This window comes from Loa loa, assembly GCF_000183805.2.
Source record: "Loa loa unplaced genomic scaffold supercont3.3, whole genome shotgun sequence".
Lineage (NCBI taxonomy): Eukaryota > Metazoa > Nematoda > Chromadorea > Rhabditida > Onchocercidae > Loa > Loa loa.
This window is the reverse complement of record NW_018108183.1, coordinates 980,798-1,003,402: the sequence shown is the minus strand read 5'-3', so window position 1 is coordinate 1,003,402 and position 22,605 is coordinate 980,798. Positions and strand designations below refer to the sequence as shown.

The 22,605-nt window shown below is 35.7% G+C and overlaps 3 protein-coding genes across 3 annotated transcripts; 2 read left to right on the top strand and 1 right to left on the bottom strand.

Annotated features, from left to right (window-relative positions):
• Positions 1-2,674: 2,674 nt before the first annotated feature.
• Positions 2,675-8,426, top strand: LOAG_02789 (phosphatidylinositol-specific phospholipase C; the record flags this gene model as incomplete). Its single annotated transcript, XM_020446124.1, has 14 exons — positions 2,675-2,884; positions 3,330-3,424; positions 3,901-4,105; positions 4,448-4,533; positions 4,802-4,978; positions 5,155-5,242; positions 5,565-5,768; positions 5,865-6,061; positions 6,175-6,445; positions 6,658-6,948; positions 7,234-7,286; positions 7,575-7,705; positions 7,930-8,078; positions 8,341-8,426. The coding sequence occupies exons 1-14, from the start codon at positions 2,689-2,691 to the stop codon at positions 8,424-8,426; spliced, it is 2,229 nt and encodes a 742-aa protein (XP_020303495.1). The 5' UTR covers positions 2,675-2,688.
• Positions 8,427-9,054: 628 nt separating this feature from the next.
• On the bottom strand, positions 9,055-14,272 carry LOAG_02788 (DnaJ domain-containing protein). Its single transcript, XM_003138325.2, has 11 exons — positions 14,050-14,272; positions 13,800-13,953; positions 13,220-13,463; positions 12,468-12,651; positions 12,015-12,200; positions 11,794-11,934; positions 11,287-11,448; positions 10,945-11,087; positions 10,674-10,758; positions 10,152-10,363; positions 9,055-9,793 (listed from the first exon to the last, which is right to left on the bottom strand). Exons 1-11 carry the CDS (start codon positions 14,257-14,259, stop codon positions 9,742-9,744), a joined length of 1,773 nt encoding a protein of 590 aa, XP_003138373.1. The 5' UTR covers positions 14,260-14,272; the 3' UTR covers positions 9,055-9,741.
• A 1,062-nt stretch (positions 14,273-15,334) lies between these two features.
• LOAG_02787 (hypothetical protein) lies at positions 15,335-20,738 on the top strand (the record flags this gene model as incomplete). The annotated part of the gene is made up of 14 exons (XM_003138324.1): positions 15,335-15,553; positions 16,156-16,249; positions 16,332-16,406; positions 16,632-16,836; positions 17,014-17,137; positions 17,477-17,579; positions 17,699-17,845; positions 18,100-18,170; positions 18,302-18,421; positions 18,698-18,906; positions 19,046-19,169; positions 19,506-19,712; positions 20,123-20,195; positions 20,635-20,738. 14 exons carry the CDS (start codon positions 15,335-15,337, stop codon positions 20,736-20,738), a joined length of 1,875 nt encoding a protein of 624 aa, XP_003138372.1.
• Between the last annotated feature and the right edge of the window lie 1,867 nt (positions 20,739-22,605).

Below are 22,605 nucleotides of genomic sequence, written 5' to 3'. Positions count from 1 at the left end.
TAATCCATCTGTGATACCGAAATATGGGATGCTCTTAAATCTAATTTGCTTAAATTTTGTCTTCATTTCGCTTTTGGACCTGGCGAAGTCAAGTAATTTTTAAATGTTTGGCCTTTAATTGAACAAAATGACATTTCGGAGGCCTTAACCACCGTTCATACCATTTCTCTCGGTCGAAGTTAAAATTATCCCCATCTCAAAATATCATTCAATGGAATTTGCGATGATATGAAAAGCTAGTATTATGGATTGATAACACCAGTGTACACATAATATTTCCCTTTTCATATATTCTCTGCCTTGCATTCATAATTCATTGGATATTATTGGAGTTTAATACTTTCAATTATTGGAGTTTAATACTTTCAATTACAATCATCACTGTGAATAAATATCGTCTCCGGAACCAGTCTGACCCAGTCTGACCTCAATCTATAACTGGTTCGATCCAATTCGACCTTAGTCTAGAATCAGCTCAATCAGTCCGACCTTGGTATTTTATTGACTATCATAATTCTCTGAATTCCTGACCATAAATCTGGAACATAGAATGAACCGTTTCTCCGATGGTCAAAACGATTGTGTTTGGTATCCAGTTAACATGGTGTACTTATTTCGACGTTATGTTTATGATCCACCATAAATCGTTCAGAATATTTATTTTCTACGAGTGAAACAAATAACATTTCTAGCATGTCCAACATAGCTCTAGTTAGATTATATAAACCACCCTTTGCATTTTCGTCAATGCAACTTGAAGACGAAAAAATTTTGTAAAAATGATGATTAAGTTACGGTATCTAGATCAAATTCCAAATGTTGCCACCAGTTCGAATGATTGTGCCAGCTTAGAACACTGTGAAATTAATGCCTTGCAGTAAGTCGAGTACAATAATAAGTCATCTTAATTAATTTCGGTGTGACACCATCATTATCATAATTATCATCGGTTATCACATCAGACACCGTCTATTTAGGTCTGCTCGTTTATTTCACTTCAAACACGTTTTTAAATATTTCATAAAATTCACATTTCAGGAGGGTTTTTTTTTAGGTATTCCCAGTTTCTTATTTTCGATCCATACATTAATAATATTGAATCAAAGGTTTATTGTTACCCCTGGAATGTTTGCGAGAATGAAAGGATGGACGATCTCAACATAATATGAAGTTCAAAGGTCTGGCCAGATTCAGAGTAGCCAAAAATCCCTTCCACAATACATTATGTCTCGTATCCCTTTTCTAAGTTTCTGGAAGATGTAATGTAATCCTTTACAATGACTAAATTTCAGATAATTTTAATTCGATTTTTTTTTTTGATGAATTTATTAATTTAAAATCATTCACTTTATTTTTCATCTTCTCATTTTCATTAAATAAGTACATGTGCCCAACGTTCAACGTGCTTTCTTGTCGGTTATATTCGCTCATACCATCCTTATCAACAATTTTTCCGTCTTCGATTTTTTGTTCACAAATCGATTGGTGCCAATGTATGAATGAAGAACTGGCTGTTCCAGCCGGTGGTTCGTATCGTTCCTCAATTTACTTAGCATTTCTGCCTTTCCTCAGTGAAAGTTGTAGTTGTGGTGTGAGTCAACAATTTATTTTTGAGACGTTTGAGACTGCAAGTATCATTCATCCTATTTGGCATATTAGCAATGATACAGGTATCATGCGTGATATGTTAGCAATGATACGGGTATCATGCGTGATATGTTAGCAATGATACGGGTATCATGCGTGATATGTTAGCAATGATACGGGTATCATGCGTGATATGTTAGCAATGATACGGGTATCATGCGTGATATGTTAGCAATGATACGGGCAAGTACCATGTATGATGTGTGGTACGAATAAGTACCGAGTAAGTTGATGTATTAGCAGTGATACGAGTACGTACCATACTATATTTTATTATCAGTGCATGAATAGATACTTTGTAATAATGCATAAACAAATGAAAAAAAAAGATGCAAATGACACTTTAACCAGGGAACGAAATGAATGAAAAAGTTTAACGACTGGCCATGTGAGTTTTGTTCAGGAAGCTTTTGTACGGCCATATCTGACATATGCTAAGTGATATGGTTGATGAGAATCGCTTTACACTAAATAATTATAAATATGTTAGGTAACGATCAGAAGTAAATGATTATGACAGGGCAAGAAATTAATATTTAATCGAGTCTTATATCTTTGAAGCACATTTATCACGTATAATCGTCGCAATATGACGTTCTGCCTCCTCCTTCTTCCTTTGAGAAACAGTAGTTGAAATTTAGCATCTAGCATCCTATATGTACTTGAATTTCAATAACTGATATCGTAGTCGGAAAATTTCTCCACTCGCAGTGGGTTAAAAGGCAAACTTGAGTGGGACACTTCAGGGTACGTCTTGCATAGCGCACTTATTTCGAAAGATGTAGATTTGATGTCAGTGTTTTGGTTTGCGGGAGTGGTTATTCTTTTTTTTTTGTGCGAGTCATCACAGCATAAATCACCACGAATTTGTGACAAAACGCCAATGGAATGACTGTTTACAGAATGGAGGGAAGGGAAGACTTTTAGAGTGGGAGATTCTTTTCCTAAACTTTCCGAAATACTCAGTGCTAAAGCCATTCTTTCCCTTCAAGTTTGTCGAATTCTTTGGTTGTAATATTCCGAATTTTTCCAGAAACCGTTATGGACAATGAAGAGACGGTAACAAAAGAAAATGAATTCAAGGAATGTCTAGAATTGTGCCAGAGAGGTGTAAAGATGTGTCGGATCAAAGCGGGTCGCTTGATGACATCTCAAAATGTCTACGTGGAAGATCAGAAATGGCTGTGCTATCATTCAAATGTCTGTTGGAAGTTTGTGCCGTTGAAACTGAAGTCTAGTAAGTTGGTAGTTTTTTGAATTGGCTTAGAATTAGTAATGCGCATTACAATTTTATCTTTTCGTTAACTTGCCTGATATCCACCGGTTCCATTTTCACACTGACAACACTCTGTTACGTGTTATATTTCATTTTCACACTGACAACACCCTGTTACGTGTTGTACTTATCTGTACTATGGGTAGCTTGTACTGTAGGTAACTTTCGAAAACTTAAGAAGGTGATTTGTGCTATATTAAAGCGAACCTCGTCGATCCAAATTCTATTACTTTTCATGGAAGGAAAACCATGCTAAAGAGCCCTTTCCGTTGGTTCTTCGATGTTGGAAGGTATTTTACTGGTTTAAACAAACCACTATATATATCCATCCATACTTTGATTTTAAAGTGGGACGAAAATTTTTCAACTTTCCAAAAAATATGCAGCACAACTTGCCATTTTTCAGTAAATATTGATAATATTCTGGAGGTGCGAAAAGGATTCAGTTCTGATAACCTTCACAAAGCTTCCAAGAAATATTCTTTTCGAGAAAAAGTTACGGTTAGGTTTTATTTTTCTATGGTTCATAGTTGGTCTGAGCGTTAAATATGAATATTTATGCTCGTATTTACTTATTTGAATGCATGTACGTGAACATTCAAAGTATTTGATTTAATACGAAACAAAAGTGATTTTCAACTTTAAATTACGATGCATACTTATGGTTCTCATACAAGATTGAATATATACAAATTTTTATAGTTTCTTACTAGTGAGAGTCACCCTGGGCGCGTTATTCATACTGACTGTTTATTTCTGTTAAATGTGTAGAGAAATCTTTCCACAGCCTTGAAACTTGCACAGCAGTATGCTGAAATGTAAAATGAAGATTCATTACTTCTTCAGACTCTATCTGCTGACACTCATTAGTCAACAACACGTGAATGTCCTGAGAGTCTCATTTATTGATCCCATCCCTCTATTTTAAATTTTGCTGGCAGTTTTTTTTCTGGATATTCAGCAAATAAAAATTGAAGGCAGAAATGTGTTTGTCTGTAATCTTAACTCATCGACGTATGCTCCACAAATCGGTTGATTTTGCTGCTGAAAATCTATCTGTGAGAGATAAATTTGTGAAAGGTTTGCAATATCTTGTCGATAAGAAAAATCAGAAACGCGTGCATTTTGATGAAGAGCGCTGGCTTTTGGACAATTTCCGAAAAGCTGATATAAACAAAGATGGTCAGTTGATTTGTATTTTTCCGAAATGCGTTAAATTATTGATCCCACAAAAAGTCAAAAGGAACCCATTGCTTAAGGGGAAAAGTGATAATGGCAGTCTTGATGGAAATTAACCCCTAATTTTTGTTTAAGTTTAAAGGAAATTAGAGTATTAATAATCTAGTCCATGAAGAATACTGATAATCTAATCTGAAGGTGAATCAACTGGTATAGTTCAGTTGGTGTCGTGAACTTTCGATGATTTCTATATAATATAAGGCACAGCACAGTGCAACAGTCTTGGGAACTGCGATTATTTATTTCATAACATGTGTAATGGAGGTGCATAACAACTCATTTCAGGCAGCTTAAGTTTTGATGAAATATTGAAGCTGCTGAAAACGCTGAATCTGCAGATCAGTAACAAATATGCACGTGCTTTGTACACGGTCATTTTTCAAAAGGCTCATAAATGAATGATTTATGTCCAAATTCGTTATTTTTTCTCCAGATTTGCGCCAGTGGAGTTCACGTCCGTTTCTCTTTATGATTGTTCTTTACAACCGTTCAACATTTTTGGATCCGAATTTGAGGGAATAATCAGATGTCATTCCAATTTGCCGTTTTTTTTCTACAGATTCATCTCTCCTGCAGTTGATGTGCTTGTCGGTATCTTTGAATTTTCGGGCAATGTAAATAGTGTTCTAACTTTTTCAGCAAGCAGATTCTTTTGGCAAAAATGATGGGAAACTCGACGAAAAAGAATTCCTTAAGTTCTTCTCCCATCTAACAGACCGTCCGGATCTGGAACATGCAATGAGGATGTTCAGTGCGACCAGTGACCTAGCTTTTTCTGCTTTCGATCTGAAAACATTTTTAACAACCGAACAAGAGGTATTCCACAGCACATTCATTTCATATACTTAATATACGTTTTTATTTTCGGTTCATTAAAAAATTGGAAGCGCGACACACAATCTCAGGGCAGCGCATGCATTTTGAGAATTTTTTTTAAAATATAGTTTGGGCTAGAAAAAAAAAAGGATTTGATCAGTAGACTATATTTACAGTTCGATGATATTGATGAAAATAAGGCTGCATCAATTATCGACAGTTTTGAATCAGCAAAGCAAGGCGCAAAAATACTTGGACCCATAGGTAGTGCAACCTGAATTTTTCATGCCAGTTCGTCTCATTTCCTGGAATTATTATCCTAATGCATGGAATTTAGCAATTATACACTAGATAATTCGACCAACAATCTTGACTGTTGCCTGACGAAAAATGCTATGACTTGTGATGCTTCATAGTGTGATATACATCTCAGAACATCCAGTTAAGTTTTTTTTTTATTTTAAACACCAGCAAAAAAGTCATTAAAGAAAAGGTGGAATCTACACATGTTGCTATTCAAGTATAAATCAGTTTGCAAGCTGATTCGTTATTAGAGTCAGTTGTAAGAATTCTGAATCATTTTCAGGTTTTCGTTGGTTACTGCTCGGTAAATGGGGCAACATCATGAAGCCTGGGCATGAGGGAGTTTTCCAAGACATGGATCATACATTAAGTCATTATTATGTCAGCTCAAGTCACAATACCTATCTCACTGGATTGCAAATAAAGGGTGAAGCAACCGTTGAAGGTTATATCAACGCGCTAAAAAAGGGTGTACGGCTTTTAGAATGTAAATATTATTACATTTTTACTGTAGACTTAGCTAAGTTTCAATTTAAATGATTACATAATTTTCAAATTTGAGATTAAGTTGTACCTTCTTCAGTAGATGTTTTTGATGGCGAAGAAGGAGAGCCATGTATTACGCACAAACGTACTTTTATCAGAACGATTACGCTGAAAGATGTATTGAAAGAAATTGATGCGTATGCTTTTAAAGCAAACCCTTATCCAGTAATACTGACTATCGAGAATCATGTTGGCTTGCCGCAACAGAAGGCAATGTCGCGCATCTTTAAAGAAGTTAGTTTTAACCGTGAAGATGTTTTTACGTACTGCTCTTTGATTTAATATATTTATGTTCACTTTCACTCGAAATGTTCATTTTTTGCTTCTTACCGGAGCTATACATTTAGGTGTTAGGCGACAAAATATATATGCGCCCAAAAAATGGAGCTTCTCAACCTTTACCTTCTCCAAATGCTTTGAAGAATAAATATCTGTTGCGCGGCAAAAAATTGAGATCAGAACAAGGTCCTGATCGAAAATTTGATCAAGATAGTGACGAAATAATCCAAGATAGCAAGGAAAGTAAAGACACCATCAAACTCGACCCAGAATTTTCTGAACTGATATCGCTGCCATCTGTTAAACTTTCGCGTAATATCTTCAAAGATATCGATGAACGTCAGTTTTTATTTTGCATTTCAAGTACTGGTTGTTAATAAAAAAAAAAAAAAAGAGAAAACAAGCTAGAAAGGCTTGAATAATTTGTTTTCAAGTTTGGTATCTAGCAAACGCTTTATTTCTATGTCTGTAAGCGAGCTAACTTGTAAACAGTCGTTTTGGAATCCATTCAATATCGAAATTATAAAAAACAAAGTCCGAACTGTCTTTAGATCCAATGGACGGTTCTTCTTCTTTATCCGAAGGGAAGGTTGCAAATTATATGGAAAGCGGTTATTCGCTTGCCGCTTATACATCAAAAAGGTTTGTGAAATCGTTCCCAAAAGGTATGCGGCAGGATTCAAGCAATATGGATCCCATCCCTTCATGGCTTTGCGGTGTACAGTCGGTCGCAATGAATATGCAGACTACTGGGGAATATCTCGATTTAGTTAATGGTCTCTTTCGAACTAATGGTAATTGTGGTTACGTGCTCAAATCGAAGACACTTATTGATGGACTTGGTTAGTTTCTTTTTTCTTGAAATATATTTTTATAAATATAAGGATTTAGGATGAAAGTAAAAACGAGCACCTTGTCAAGATTAAGAGTGTCACGTGCATCTTGAACTACGTTAGAAGTTGGGACCATATTCTTCAATCGAAAGCTCTGGAAGTCGCCAAAATTAGGGAATGAACACCATGTGTTGCATTAACTTTCGTTTTATTGGTCCGCGGTCCACTAGTCGAATAACTCGACTAAATGGACGCATCTGAACTTCAGCAAAATGGAAGTGTTTCGTTTTTCAGATCCGCGTATGCCTGAAGTATCGAGTGCAGTTGTAACAACGATGCTGGTTGGGGTAGGCTACTTTTGCAACTTTTCACGATTATTAATACGGTTTTAATTATAATCAGTTGTTTTAACAATTGATATTTGTTCAATAAAAATATGTGATTTCAGTGCACGGTTTTTTGCAGAGTTGATTTATTGATTGTCTTATTTATCGCTTTGGTTCTGTTAAATATCCAGTTTCATTTCCAAATACAAAAAAAAAATGCTTTGGAAAATATAACAGATTATGTTTCATACATAAAATATAGTGAAATATCATGCGTGGACTAGCACATCCATGTTCTTCGAGTTTCAGGTCATAAGTGGGCAATATTTACCCATGATATCTCAAGCAAACGATGTTGTCGATCCATATGTGACCGTTGAGATCTTTGGAATTCCGGCCGATTCCCGGAAATTCCGAACAAAAACCATCCGCAATAATGGGTGCGTGTTTTTGCCATGATTTTTTCTTGTCTTCAGTGTTTTAACAAAAAATTAGCGGAAAAAGTATTGCCTATTATTTCCGCATGTCTGAAAATCGTAATTCTCAAATGTACATGGCTAATCAACAAGTTCAAATCTTTTGTTTGTTTGTTTGCATGTGGAAGCTGTAAAAACTCTGAAACTTATGTCTTTGATCCAAGTGTTTTTGAGGTTATATGTTTCAGCTTTAACCCACAGTTCAACGAAACTTTTACATTTCCGCTTCATTTCCCTGATTTTGCACTGCTCCGTTTCTGTGTTAAAGACTTCGACTCAACTTCAGCAAACGATTTTGTTGGTGAATATACAATCCCGGTAAAAAGTATTCGTGCAGGTTTGAAACTTCATTCATCACTTTGAAATGTTAGTTAATAGACATCGATATAAAATAACCACTTCTAACCCGTTGGTAGATTAAATGAATTGGTGTGACAACTAGCATTACGAATCTCTTTACCTTTTTATGAGATTTATGCATGAATGTATATATGGTATACGGTCATTTCACCAGAGAGGAGTTGTACGCTGTCTTGAAGGAACAAGATGCCTGGTTTATCTTGATGATCGAAAAAAAGTACACACAGAACCACATTTAGGCTACTCACATATACGACTGAATACGGGCAATTTGCGTACAGTGGACGAATGTGCGTCACTTTTTGTACGAATCGCACTTGAATGAATTTATTGCTTCATTGTATATACATATGCATGTGTATATCAACACGAGCATCATTTACCCTAAGAAGTTCAATTTTCCAATTGCATATTTTCCAAAATAAATGCTTAAATCAATTGCTTCTTCTCGTTCATAATCTCTTTCAAACGGTTCAGCGAATTTCTCTTATCACTTCTCACTTTTATTTGCTTCCCTGCTGTAGCAGAAATAGATTCCCCTAATCAGATCCATCACCTGTTAGTCCAACATAATCTTTTTTTTCCTCTCATGACATCGGATCCGCTGCGGCGCATATATTCTATATGCTCACTTGAGCTGACCTTGAGGTGCAACAATATAACCAAAGAACCATCCTAAATAATGGATCCTCCAATGCATTTCAAATGTATATGCAGAAATGATTGGGAGATTAATTCTTGGGAAAAGTATCAACTCCTATAATAACTTTTCGTAAGTTTGCATAACGAAAATGAGATCCGTTTATAAGAAATGCTTGGTAATTTTGTCTAATCATGGTTGCTGTACATGACAAATGTATTTTGCTATAATTGAACAATTTAAATCAAAAATTATTTAGCATATTTTATACATCGGAATCCGATTTAAAATAATACATCATAAGCGTAATAGGAACTGAACTATGACGCCAAAACAGGGGATTTTGATCCAGATTAAGACTGAAAGTGTTCCCGAGCAAACAAAATCCCTAGTAAGCAAATATTTAATTACTACAATCGAGGTGAGAAACTCAGATATGTAAATACCTAATTGGTAGGAATGGGATGGCACAAAACTTATGACATTGCAAATGCCTGTAGCTTTATCAGAGAAAAAGTACGCCGAAAGGTACCCAGTTCCTAACACTCCCAGTTAAAGAGGTTCCATATGATAATGAGTTGTCTAATGGTACTCATCGCTTTGAGTTGGCGATTGTCCCGCGGGCTACTGTAAGTCAAAAGGAAGAAAAGAACTTCGCAGTGCTTTAAACTCGCACAACACCGTAATCAAATACGCGATGGAGTCCGTTAACAAAACCTCAAACTAGATCATACTTCATTAAATCGACAGTGCCGGTTCCAGTCCCCTAATCAGACTGAATATTACAAATGATAAGACGACACTACACAGCATGTAAGTTTAAGAAACTTAGACCAGAAGTAGGACAAGTATGGAAAGTTGAAATACACTTGAAAATAAGATGAGCAAGAGCACTACCGATCAAATAAGTCGGCAGCATACTGGATTAGTGATTCAAAAACACTTGTAAGTATCCCTTGTAAGGTCAAGAAATCAGAAAGGATGCTAATTGGACGAAGCATCAAGGGAACTGCTCCTTTTTACTTTTCACCACTTCTGCGAGATACTTAAATCTGAAAATGAAACAATTTTTTTATAGCTTGGAGCTAGCGAACAGGATCGTATTTTAAAACTGAAAAGTTCTAGAATCTAGCATTCACTACTTTTTTATTTTAATGGTGAAGAAGCTTCCTTAACATATGCACAATCTGGCATGGGCAGAGGAGTAAACAAGAGTAAGTTGAACACAAACAAAATGGTGAACTATTTAAAATGGTAACTGGAAAAACCCTGCAATCGAAATTCAGGTAAACATCCAAAACTGCCATGGAAAGACCAAGAGTTCTAAGCACTCCGTGGTTTTAACTTCTTCCTCATCGTCTTCCTTTCAACAGCCATGTTGTTGAACAGTGTTGAAAATAATTTACTAACCTCCTAATGCACTCTTTCTTTGATCGCCCTACAAAATTTGCAATATTTTCCCAACGGCTTGGATCTGATGAGGGAAATTTTTTGAGCGCCGCTTCAAGCAACTTTTGTTCTTCTGCATTCCACTCCAGTTCACTTCCTTTTGCCGAATTAACCAAGATATCCTTTACTTTTTTCTGATCCTGAGCGTTACTTAGAGATTTCAATGTTTTCACCTGAAACGAAGTGACTTCCAAACTCTTATAAAGTGTGGGAAACGAAATCACAGTACAATCAGAGCTTTCGAAGCGAGGCATACATGGTGTATCTTCAATAAATTATATTATTCATCCTGATAAATTTTTTAAAGACGTTATTTTGCAAAATGCTCTATTCGTTTCTGTGGGTACTAAATATAACCATCAGTAAAATGGAAAGGGATTTTTTTGAAACGTATTTCACGCTTTATAACATGTAAAACAAGACTATACCTCAAACTACTTATTTTCCTGAGGGCGCTACAAATGAAAAACTAAAATTGAATACCTGAACCAAGACATCTTTTTCTGTTTTCTTTTTTGCATTTTTATTTTCACGGTGTTCATTAACATAATTTGCAATTTCCGACCACCTGAAACACTTTTTCAATTGCACAAAACATAGTCACATCAATTCTTTTGAAGAGTTCTACATTACGCCCGACTTCAACATTCTATTTTCAACACCTATTCGTAATTTACAGCATTACACAATGTCAAGAAAAAAGTTCAAGGCAAGAAATTGAGAATTGAAGTAAAGCAAAAATGTGAGTTTCAACCTTTTGGTGGTGCCAACAGGATACAAAGTAGTAGCTTTGACTAGTAACGTAATTTCATCCGCGGACCAACGAGGCATACTATCTGCAGTATTCTCAGAAACTCCGTCTTTCGTTTCGACACTCTCCGGAACTTCTTTATGAATCTGAAACTCAGAGTTTCATAAAACAGGCTATAGCCCAAATGGCTTACTACTTTCTTTCTGAAGTCTTATCTGTATAACTAGAAAAGATAATTTAAGTGAACAAAATGCACCATCCTACTTTACATCACCATGTATTGTAACGGGTAAAAGGGGATCACACTTCATATCAGTGAAATCTGTTTCAAATAAATATGCGTACCTGAACGTTTAAAGTGTTCATTGCTTCTGTGAGACTGCCTAACAATTCAAGCTTAGCAGTGATTTCATTCAAACGAACTGCATCGAATCGCAAGCAGACATGTTCAATGGCTTCCAGACAAGACAACTTCGATGAAACATCTGCATCCCAGTAATTCTTACCCTAAGCATTGCAGTTTTTTCCTCAAAAGTACTTTTTTGGTTAACAGTGTCAGGTAATCATTTAGTGCTGCTTCCTCATAATGGCGCTTACCGCATATGGGCACGCATAAAGGAGGAGGCTCATGGCACAAGTCATAAAACCTCTAATTTATTCCGCTCACTCGTTTTGCAATTTTAAACACTCGTTTTATCTGAACAACATCGGCTATTTCTTCCCAGTTTCTCTGAAGCACCCTTCTTATATGTGCAAGCGTTGCTACTATCATACCAGTAATCAAAGCAGAGTTTTCCGAGGAATCAGATTCAAGAAATGTTCTTACAACATGACGAATTCAATGCAACAAACCTCAGCAGTTCTACGGAGCTTTCTTCGAGCTTCACCAAGCAGTTTTTTCTGCTGCTCCTTTATCCGCTTTTCGTGAGCCCGTTGCTGCCGTTCTTTTTCTAATTGTTCCTCCTCTATTTTTTTATTTTCCAATTCAATTTCCTGAAAAAGGGCCTGTAAAGTTACTTACTTTACTCTTTGCAAAGACACTACCATTTACTGAATCTCAGACCAGACATTACCAATTTCTTCTTCTCATCCTGGGCTTTTTTTTCCTCCAAAGCCTTCTTACGTTCGTCCCTTTGTTTTTCCTTTTTCAATTTTTCTTGCTCCTTGAACACTGCTATTCGCGGATCTTTACGGTACGCCATTTCAACAAGATTTCTGATTCGTTTCATTTCATTCTTACGCCGTTTCTCTCGCTCAATCTAGTCAAAACCATTTAAAATTTATATGTACTTCGTAATTTGGGAATAGGAAATTGATATGTATACTTATGTTAACTAATAGAAAGAGATGTAAAGAGAACTTTTGAATAAATAATTTAAATGCAATATGGTAATGACGATAAGCTGCCTTGTGCTCGAAATGCACGTACAAATATTTGGTACTTCTTTACATCCGGGACTTTTCCTAACCAGAGTCATATTCTGAAGTATTTCAACTTGATACTTATCCAAAAAGTAAATATTAACCTTATTTATCTTCTCAATTTCACGTCTTTCCCATCGATCTTCCCCCTTCTCCTTATCCTCTTCGTCCAGATACGAGAATTCACGCCAAGAATCCCAGTTAAACCAAAACGAGTAAAACCTATCCACCTCAGCTTGTACACTATTGACATCGCCTAGTAATGGTACCGGTTGACGAACAGACCATCTAAAACTGATAGAAATCCATAATTCCTCATATGGCGCACAATTTTTCATTTACTTCACAACAAAGTCGTGAATAAATTTCAAATGAAGACACAACAATGTTCCTTTGCTTCATCGATTTCAGAACAGCCAATGTTAAGTACTAAATTTCTACCATAAAAATACTTGTCTTCAAGTCCAGACACCAACAAAATCTTATCGAAATGTTCAAACATTTGTGAAAATGAAATAGCGAAGAAATGTTCCCACCAGTTAATTCCCACGCTAATGAAGTTGTAAGAATCCTCGAGATCAAGTAAATACTTTACCCAAAAAAGTAGAATAGTAATTCCTATTTGCTTAAATACTACACAGAAAATTATTTTTCTTGACGGCGCAAGAATGCTGTTGCCACATTACAGTTTCATATACACATTAAAAGTTACGAATCCATAATACGTTTTTCACAATTTACTTCCGGAATACAGATCTTATATTACCCAGCAGTAAAAAAAAAGTCAAAACTTTACTGTCACAACAGTAAAGTTTCAATGATTTGAAGAAAAAAAGAGGTAAAATCATTTAAGAACCTTGCATTCCTAATGAAGACCGGCGTCAGAACATCGTAAAAGTTGTCAGAACTGATCATTTTCTCGTCTGGGACCGAATCATCGAATAAAGGGTCTACAGAATCATATGCTCTTCTTTTTTGTTCCGATAATCCCAGTTGCTCATAAGCCTTGGTAATACATGTGAAATAATCTTCACCACCACCGTCTTCAATTCTAACCGCATTGTTCTTATCCGGATGATGCTTCAGCACTTTGGCACGATCTGCAGAGATCCCGCATCAGGGATAACAAAGATAAAAAAATAGATGAATAAAAACAAAAACATCACTTCACAAATTCAAATAAATTTCAGCTTCGAATTCTCCGGCATCTTAAGGTACTAAGACGATCTACGCAGTGCTACACAGGCAATAATAAGTTTATATAGAAAGCCGCAAGTCAGAAAAGTTTTGGATTTTGTCAAATATTATCAGGATACAAATCAGAAAGAGTAGACCAAGCTGAACAATAACTAACTGCGGCAGTGAGTTTGAATTCAACCCGAAAATTTGAGACTCTGAAATCATAATGAAGAAATCACAGGTCTTTTATAACTTACAAGCAGTACGAATCTGCGAAGTACTGGCCTGCCAGCGTAAGTTTGATAATCCAAGGACTTTGTAATGGTCTTGATCCTTGCAATGTTTTGGATTCAAATTTTTCAAAAAACTGAGATACTCCTCGTCATCCGGATCCATAAATTCGTTCACTGCCTGAATTCATATTGTTTCGTTTATTTGAAAACACGACACTGATAATGAATTAAACCAATTTTTTGCATTGAATCTTGTTGTTAAAGTAAAACGTACGTAGATTCCATTGCCTTCCGCACTGTCCACATTCGTCCAATCATTAAGACGTTCAGTGGTTAATGACTGTTTCAAGACAGGTTCAGTGCTCAGACCAAGTGTTCGTTTATCGCGAACAATGCGTAATTCGTACGAAATCCCTGCTTTTTCTACCTTCCTATTACTCTGATTAAATCCATAAACGGCTAAATCTAGCCCTGATAATGACATTGTAGGCCTGTAAAACATACACACATTATAAGAAAACTGAAATTTTGAACCATATGGGCAGTGCAAACAGGTTGAAAAGAATAAACTAGAATGTCGACTATGTCCGTTCCCCGTGGCAGAGCATCACGGACTTTCGTCATTATTTCCGAAAGGTTCTCTTTTTGGAATTACTTTTCCCAAATAACACAATCAGATAATATCCGGATTAATGAGACAAAAAAGTTACCAAGCATCGGGTAAGAGATAAGAAAACTGAAGTGGTAAAGTGTTCTCCCTAACTTATAGAAACAAATAGAATCCTTTAGGTTAGAATGAAACCCTCTGTCTCGTGGTCCGGACTACGTTTCCGGTTATCTCATGCGAAATAAATCCCTACTCGACACAAACGCAATATACCATTCCATAATAGTCCTGTGAAAAGTACATTGTATCACAGGAATTCTGTTTGTGGTCTGTTTTCCATTTTACGAGCTACGCAGTGGTCTGTTAAATGCGGATTGCCATGGGGATGGTGTGCTATTAACCGTCTGACATTTGTTCTTGAGATTGAGTGTCGTCGTTGTCGGTTTACTTTATTCGTATATCAGTTTATCATTTATTCTCTGTCTTTACTTATTTTGATGAATTAAGTTAATGGTAAGCGACAAAACAGTGATTGGATAGTAAGCGAACAAAGAAGAGGAAGAAATAGTGTATTATTGTACGGAATGTATGAGATTCTTTACTTCCTAAAACAATTTTTAGTTGTTTTAAATAGTAAACGACTTTCCTGACGTTCTAGCATTTCATAGAATGGCGTGTAATAGGCATGCTAGCACTGCCTATTAAAATCGTTTTGCTTGATGAACGAAGGTTGAAGTATGAAGGAATGAAACATTATTTTGTAAGGGAAGTAGAGAAACAAAGGTAAACGGAAACGGAATTACTCGCCAGTGTTAGGACATCTGAGGTAACTGTTAGGAATTTTATTTTCCTTGAAATGCATAATTTATTTGCAGTAATGTACCTTCACAACTTCAACCGTCTTTTAACTTGTCAACAAGAATTAAATTGTAATTAGATCTTTGCAGGATAAATGAGAATTTATGCGTTGAGAACGGTTCTGTTTCAGTCATGTGCAGTTGGTACAAAGGGTTTATTACCCGTGAGAAGTTGTCATTCAGTTGGAGTAGAAAACTCCAAACTTATGAAAGGACCAGATGGTTTATCAGCACTCGATATTGTTAAGGAGTATGGCATACCAATTCAAAGAGTTTCATTGAGTCGTGGACTTGCACTGAATCGCTTTGAAAAAGTACTTTACCGTCTTATTATATTCTCGCAAACACTCAAGTAGTTGTAAATTTTGGTACCTTGCCTGACTGTTTTTTTGCAAATTTTGCCGAAATTTGCTTAGATCTGTCTGCTTTACTTTTTTTTACATAGCAAAACTTTTCTGCACAAGTTAAAAAGATTTGTTTTAAAGATTTTACTACTGTCTGCCTGCAGGTTTTATTACATCCCTCTAACTTCATCCTTTTGTTCTAGAATGAAGTTTTTGATAAAATCACAACTTCCTCACTTTCTGAAATCATTAACTTTATGTCGGATTTGCTCCTTAGTTAGCTCCAAATTTTCACTAAATGCCACCCATTGACACATAGTCATTTTATGAGGGTTATCCACCGAACATTACAGAAAATGAGTTTTGTTAGTTGAAAGGAAAAAATGAATTCTGAAAATTTTGTCAGTTAAACGATCCTGTTAGTTGAGTGGTTGTATCTTGCCTCACTTTTGCAAAATTAGCTTTTGCTGTTGCAGAACTTTCCAACAAATGAGCGACAGCAAAAAATTTTATCAGTTTTTATAAATTTCTTAATTTCTTATGTACTGCATGAAATTATCAATCTTTTTAAGGATTTCGTCATTTATCCGGAATATTCTGATACGGATGCAGCTGAGAGCACGCTGCAATTAGTGTCTGCACTCAAGAACGACATCAAAGCAGCGGGTTAGATAACAGGAATTATAACATCTAGGAAAAGTTTGGTGTACCGTATAAAACATTAAACACTTACATAATCAGTTTTCAGCAGGCCAGGAGGACTCTCTTATGGCTCTTTGGGACAAACACAAAATCTCTTCCTACACTGTTCCTAAGAAATACGGTATGTCATTTTGATTTAACATTTTATAAAAAGTGAAGGGAAAAAAGAAGTGCCGCTGGATATCACTCGCGTAAGTAGAGATAGCATGGGGATTCGAAATTGTTTTATCTTTTGTATTCATTTTGTTTCAACAAATATCACAACATTGAATAACAAAAAAAGATTTGATTTTCAATTTTAAAATTTCTGTCCCGGTAGCAATTTATTTAGAGTGAAAATATTCAGGTGGTGTCGATATGTGTTACAAAGATCTTTTGACTGTTTGTGAGGGATTAGGATCGCACTGGAGTTCTTATTTTCGTTTCGAACAAACTCATTTAGCTGCATCTCTTATTTTGCTGTACGGTAATGATCTGCAGAAGTCACATTATCTGCCGCAAATAGCATCGGGAGTAATTCGACCTGTAGTTGGTTTTTTCAGATCTGAAATGTTGGTGTTTTATTTTAAAATGCTCTCCGTTATTCCTTACAAGAAATTTATAACTTGTGGTACTTGCATAGATCCATCTAATCTATTGACATCTTCCGCAGATAATGTCTATTTTTTATTCAATAGGAAAAGATGATTCACATATGTTTTGATGGATGAGTTTTTTAATATTTTCAGGGATTCAGATGTGGAATCAGTGAGATCTTTATGTGAAATTACTAGTGAAAAACAAAAATTGGTTGCAACAAATCATTTTATCAGTGCATCAGATGCTAACTTGCTTCTCGTTTTTGCTAAGCAGGTTTAGTTCATTGGTCAAATATAAGTTTGAAACTCTTTGTTATTGTTTTGTTGGAAAAGCTTGTTTGAACTACGGGAAATACTTGTCTATTCATTGACGGTGAGAATGTCTTTGTAACTTGTGCCATTCACACATTTTACGTGCCATTAATTAGTTTTTCCCTGTCATTCTTACACTGGATTTGCTGCTGATGTTTTTCTTACTTAGATCCTATGTTTCTCCTTAAAACATTTCATTTAGCGTGATATTCATTGCTTTACTAGTGCAAAACTTGGTCTTTATAAGAAGAAATAAAGTAATTGGAACCTTTTTGCCATATTGCATGGTAACTATTTTCAGGATGGAAATAAGATAGTATGCTACCTTGTTGAAAGAAAAAGTGGCGACAGTACGTTTGAAATGAGGACGAAAACCTCTGTTTTTGGAAGAAATGGGTTGGAAGGTAAATACTTCTTTGAATCATTCGGGATGCTTTTCAAATATTCATTGAAGGTCTAGTTTGATGGGATTTCATAGCATTTCCAATTGTTTTTAATTATACTCACTGTTTTTTCTTTCCAGTCAATTTGGGGGATTTCAAGCAGATGAATGTGGAGCCAGGTTCGATGTTGGGAAAACCTGAAGATGGAAAAAAAATCTCACAGGAAACACTGGTAAAACGAATTACATTTGGTGCTGCCGTCGTAGGTTTCATGAAAACTTTAATAAGTATGTTATACATTATTTTTCTCTGTATATTTACCAGCATGAAAATAAATCAATTTCGTGATTTACTTATTCATTCGAAGTGCACAGCTCTATCGCGTTGCAGCGAAAGTTTTTACGGCTAGAAACATACACCAAAGCACGATGGGGTGTGAAGTGAACAATGTATCTCTAAGGCATCATTCATGAAGATACCTTGCCAAGCAAGACATCAAAAGGGATTGCTTCATTGCGTAAAGATTATTTGTAATTTTTAGATGCTTTATCAGAGTACTGCAACAGAACACTGCAGCAGAATTTGCCATTAGCAAAAAGGAATACTATCAAGGTGGGTGAGTACTTCTTATTACGTCATCTAGTGACTGTCTGTTCTAGTACATGCTTTCTGAATAAAAGACAAGATTGTTTACGTAAGAACATCAATTATTTTGTACTGTTAGTGGTACAATCGGTATTTAGCATTTGGTAACGAAACTTGCATTAAATACTTATGTGCTCGAATCAATGTGCTATTATGTTGGTGGTCTTCACGATGAAGAACTTATACTGTCGCTTGACGTTGAAGAAGCAGTAATACATGTGAGTTGTTCTAGTTTTATGGCTTTCAAGTTTCGTGAGATCCATTGTTATATCTAATTCTTGCCTGACCTACTTAGATTATTACCTAGATTCAATGGCTTGTCATTCGATTTCAGAATTTCTCACTCTTTGTAAAACGCGGTTAACTTTGCATATCGTGAGAACGTATTTCTCCTGCGAATTCAGTAACTAAAGTTATCCAGTCATATATTTGCGACTTGTTCTAAATGTTTCCCTTTGGCAATTTGAATTATAATTTTGTGGATTTCTATTTAGAAATATGCTAGGCATTTGCTTTCTGAAACGATATCGTCGACTATAGATATTATTCGAATGGATGCTGTTGCGTCTGGTATGAACTTCGACGAACTGCTTAATGAGATAATGGCAGCTCTTTTGCTTAGCAGTACTGAATTGGATCTTAAAAAATTTGTGGCGTCTCAAGTTATTGTATCATATGCAAACACTAATGCGGATAATATAAAGTTAATAAGTTTCTTTACCAGTTCGTTGTTTCTGTACAGGGTTATCGACTTAAGTAAAACTGTGTGGTTGGATCACGCATGTGTATTTAGTGAACTGGGTGTATAATTTCAGCTTTTGAACGTTTTGTTTAAATTTCAGACAGTGGCGTTCCTTTGATAAGCGCCTCTATGAGCGGATTTTTGGCCATGTCGAAAAAGCAATTTCATTTCATGACCCAAAGCTGCAACACTTTATCGCTGAGCACGCACATCCATCATTGAAAGTTTGCTTTTAGATGAGGCTACACGTTATTAGCGGATACTAATATGTTAGATTTGGTTTTTTGTAAATTAAAGGCTTTCTTGATGAGGATATAAAGTTTAGGGGATCGTATCTCAAATTTTCCCTTGTTTCCTTCTATTAGTATTATCATTTATTCATTTATTTGTTTACTTACTTATTCAGCCAATTAATTTATTAGTTATTAATTAATTGTTCTCAGTGCAGCGATTGCCCAAGTGTTGGAAAAATTGTAAGGTATGAATTAGATAATTAGTAGGTAAGGATGCGTCCTGAATTGTTAGGAATAGGTTACATAGATGCTTCTTTTTTTTTGCAGGAGGCATGCACTAATCTAGAACACACGATGTGGAGGTTGGATTCATTGCTTAATTTACTCCTTTCGAATCACGGAAAAAGCATCATACATGATCACAGTTTACTTGAAGCTCTTTCAAAAGTGATTGAATATAATTTTGGTATGGTTACAACTATAGCACGATCAAGCCGATCGTACTCGATTGGTCTACGAAACAGTGATCTTGAGGTACTTTAATGACATCAGATAGTGTTATCATTTTTTTAGTTTTCCGCGAAAGCCATCCGGTACACTTCTTCGCATATTAAGATTGGCAGATACTGGAAGGTTTCAAAACATTAGTCCAGTTCTTAGAAGACATAAGCAATCTAAGAAATTAGCAGTTACTTCTTAATAATGATAAGACTTCAAAACTTACATTATCGTTACAGCAATGTAGGCAGTTCTGTCTTCGACAATGACAACATTGGGTTTCTTCAAAACACTAATCTCCCCATCTTATTAGCAATAGAGAACGAGCTTCACTGAATGACTAAGCCATTCTTTTTGATTCTCGTAGTTATGCTATCGTTTACATTATTGCCTGAATTTTTCCGATTTTTAATTTTTAGTTCACAAAATATGAAAACTATGTTTAGATATCTTGGGCACAGCTGTACTGTTCTGAAGCAGCCAACATGTCAATGGCTGAATTGAGGAAGCTTTATGATTGTAAGTTATTCGTTTTTCACTACAATAATTTATAAATTAATCATTCAGTATGTCATTAGCGATGCCGAATGCTTATCGTTTGGTGAAGAATAATGTAGTGTAGTATTTTCTTTTAGTAAATAATATCCTGTTAAACCTTATGCAGCATTTTAATGCACCTCGGATGCATTCGATGCACTAGACAAACAATAAGTGTTTTTTCTTGTAAAGACTATGGTTGAGGTTATTTTCTTTACAATGGGTGAGGCTCAATAACTGCAAATGACAGATGAAGCATGAGAGAATGGGTGTCTAAAAAAATGGAACTTTTTACTTAGTCAAAAAACATGCTTTTAACATGACATCTATGTGGCTGATTATTAACAAGAACATCCAAAACTAGTTAAGCATTTCAAGTTTCAAGAAGCTGTTATGAATTTGAGTACCCAAAACATTGCAGATTTCCGATTTGAACGAACGAACTCTTTGCAATCCAAAATTGGAGAATCTGTTTTGGATACTGATGGATACTGCATTGAAAGTCCAATTACTCGAAATTGGTGATAATCCACGAATCAACTATTTCATTTTGTGTACTGATTGATACTGTCAAAGTTCTCCAAAGCAGTTCAGAATAAAGTTTCAAATTGAACCAGTTCACCTAGTTTTCCGGTGAATTTGGACTCGTAAAATTTAGCGATCCATATTCAAAAATTTAGTATCGGATTCATTTCATTTGGAAATATTGCGCTCTTCTATACCCCTTTAATTCTGCAAAGACTAGGCCTCAACAATATTCTAATATGAAAATGGGAAAAGCTGCCAAATAGCTTTATGATGCTCTCGAAAACCGAAACAGATAAAGCGATTTCAAGGACCAGATCACCAAGATATTTGTGTTGTAATATTGGACTTAATTGCTTTCATCCTCACAGACTAACTTCAAGTTTTGATTTATCTTCTTGTTGAAAAGTATGTCCCATCGGACCATCAAATAAATAGTCAACTGTGGTTGCTCGCCTACGTTTAAAAGAAAACAATTATAATATTTGAAATATGATTCGGCGCTAGCAGTTTTGAACTCATCGTTTGCGTAGTTCTATGTGAAATATATGTTTTGATACATGTCGCACGCAGTAGAAGATAACTGTATTTTTATATCACATTAATGGGTCAATTTAATCTTTCGTATGAGTTCTTTTTGAATGCTAATATCGCAGCGTTAGTAAAGGGAGGACAACCAAACATAACAAGTAGATCTGATGTAGGCTTTTCATCAAACGTTCTTTCTTGCAATCATATTTGCAAAGATTACGGACATTCATGCACAAAGAAATTAAACCTGCACAAATCCTCAAAACATGCACGGCCACGAACGATGTTAAAATGTTGTCATCTTACTTGGTGACGTCAGTATTCCTGTTCAAGACATTCTTAGCAGATGAGCTGGTAAGGGAACTAGAATCTCTGCATTGGGATTACGAGAATATGATCTCACAGACATTCAAAAGAACCCATTACCAACAATGACCGAAGCTCCTGAGTATGGAAAGTGGATTTCGTGACGAGAACCTGGATATAGGCTCTTTCGTTCTGGATGGTTCCTGGAACGATCCTTCATCCGACGGTAACGAACGTTGGCGCTTACTTTTCGAATTTGAATCATTTTGCATGTCCTCAGCAAGTCGAGTGGTTGGTTGAGAGGGAACGGAGGGAGAGGGTTGGGAGGGGTGGGTCTTTTTCTGAGATGTGTGTCTGTGCCCCATTGTTTTATTCCCGTTAATAGCAGAAAATCTCCTAATATATGCTGAAAGCACTATTTAGCAGCAATATTTTTAGGCATACTCAGTTCTGCTTATTATTCTTAGCTTTATCACAGTCCATCACTAATTTTTTATGCTGTTTTGGAGTGTCACTTTATTAGATTCACCACGAAGAATTTTTATCCGTTATCGGGGTGATTTTTCACCGGAATTTCTGAGCATTATGTAGAACAATACGATTCATAAAGTTTGAGGAAATTTTTTCGGCTGGATGAACTAAGCAGACGGAAGACGATTAACGTTTAAAGCTTCCTAAGACAATGTGAAGAGTCTAGACATTCGAGAAAATGCGTATTCTGCTGTAAAGATTTTCAACTTTTTAGCTGAACCTCGTGAACTTGCAGTCCTTTTTTGTGTATTTCAAAATTCAGGTCTTTATGTTCGATAGCTTTCTGAGGGTCAGAGGCAGTGGCTTTCTTTTTAAAGGAAGAAAAGGGGGAAGGAAGAAAAAGGCTGCAAGTCTGTAGAAGGTCAAGTTAAGGAATAGCTCCCACTCTCTATTAATGCGATAAGTTCCTGCGTCCAGAAATATTTGCCGTTTATATTCACTTGTTTTTCTTCTCCTGCCCCAAAAAGTATTTTTCTCAGGTATGATATTTGCTTGGGTA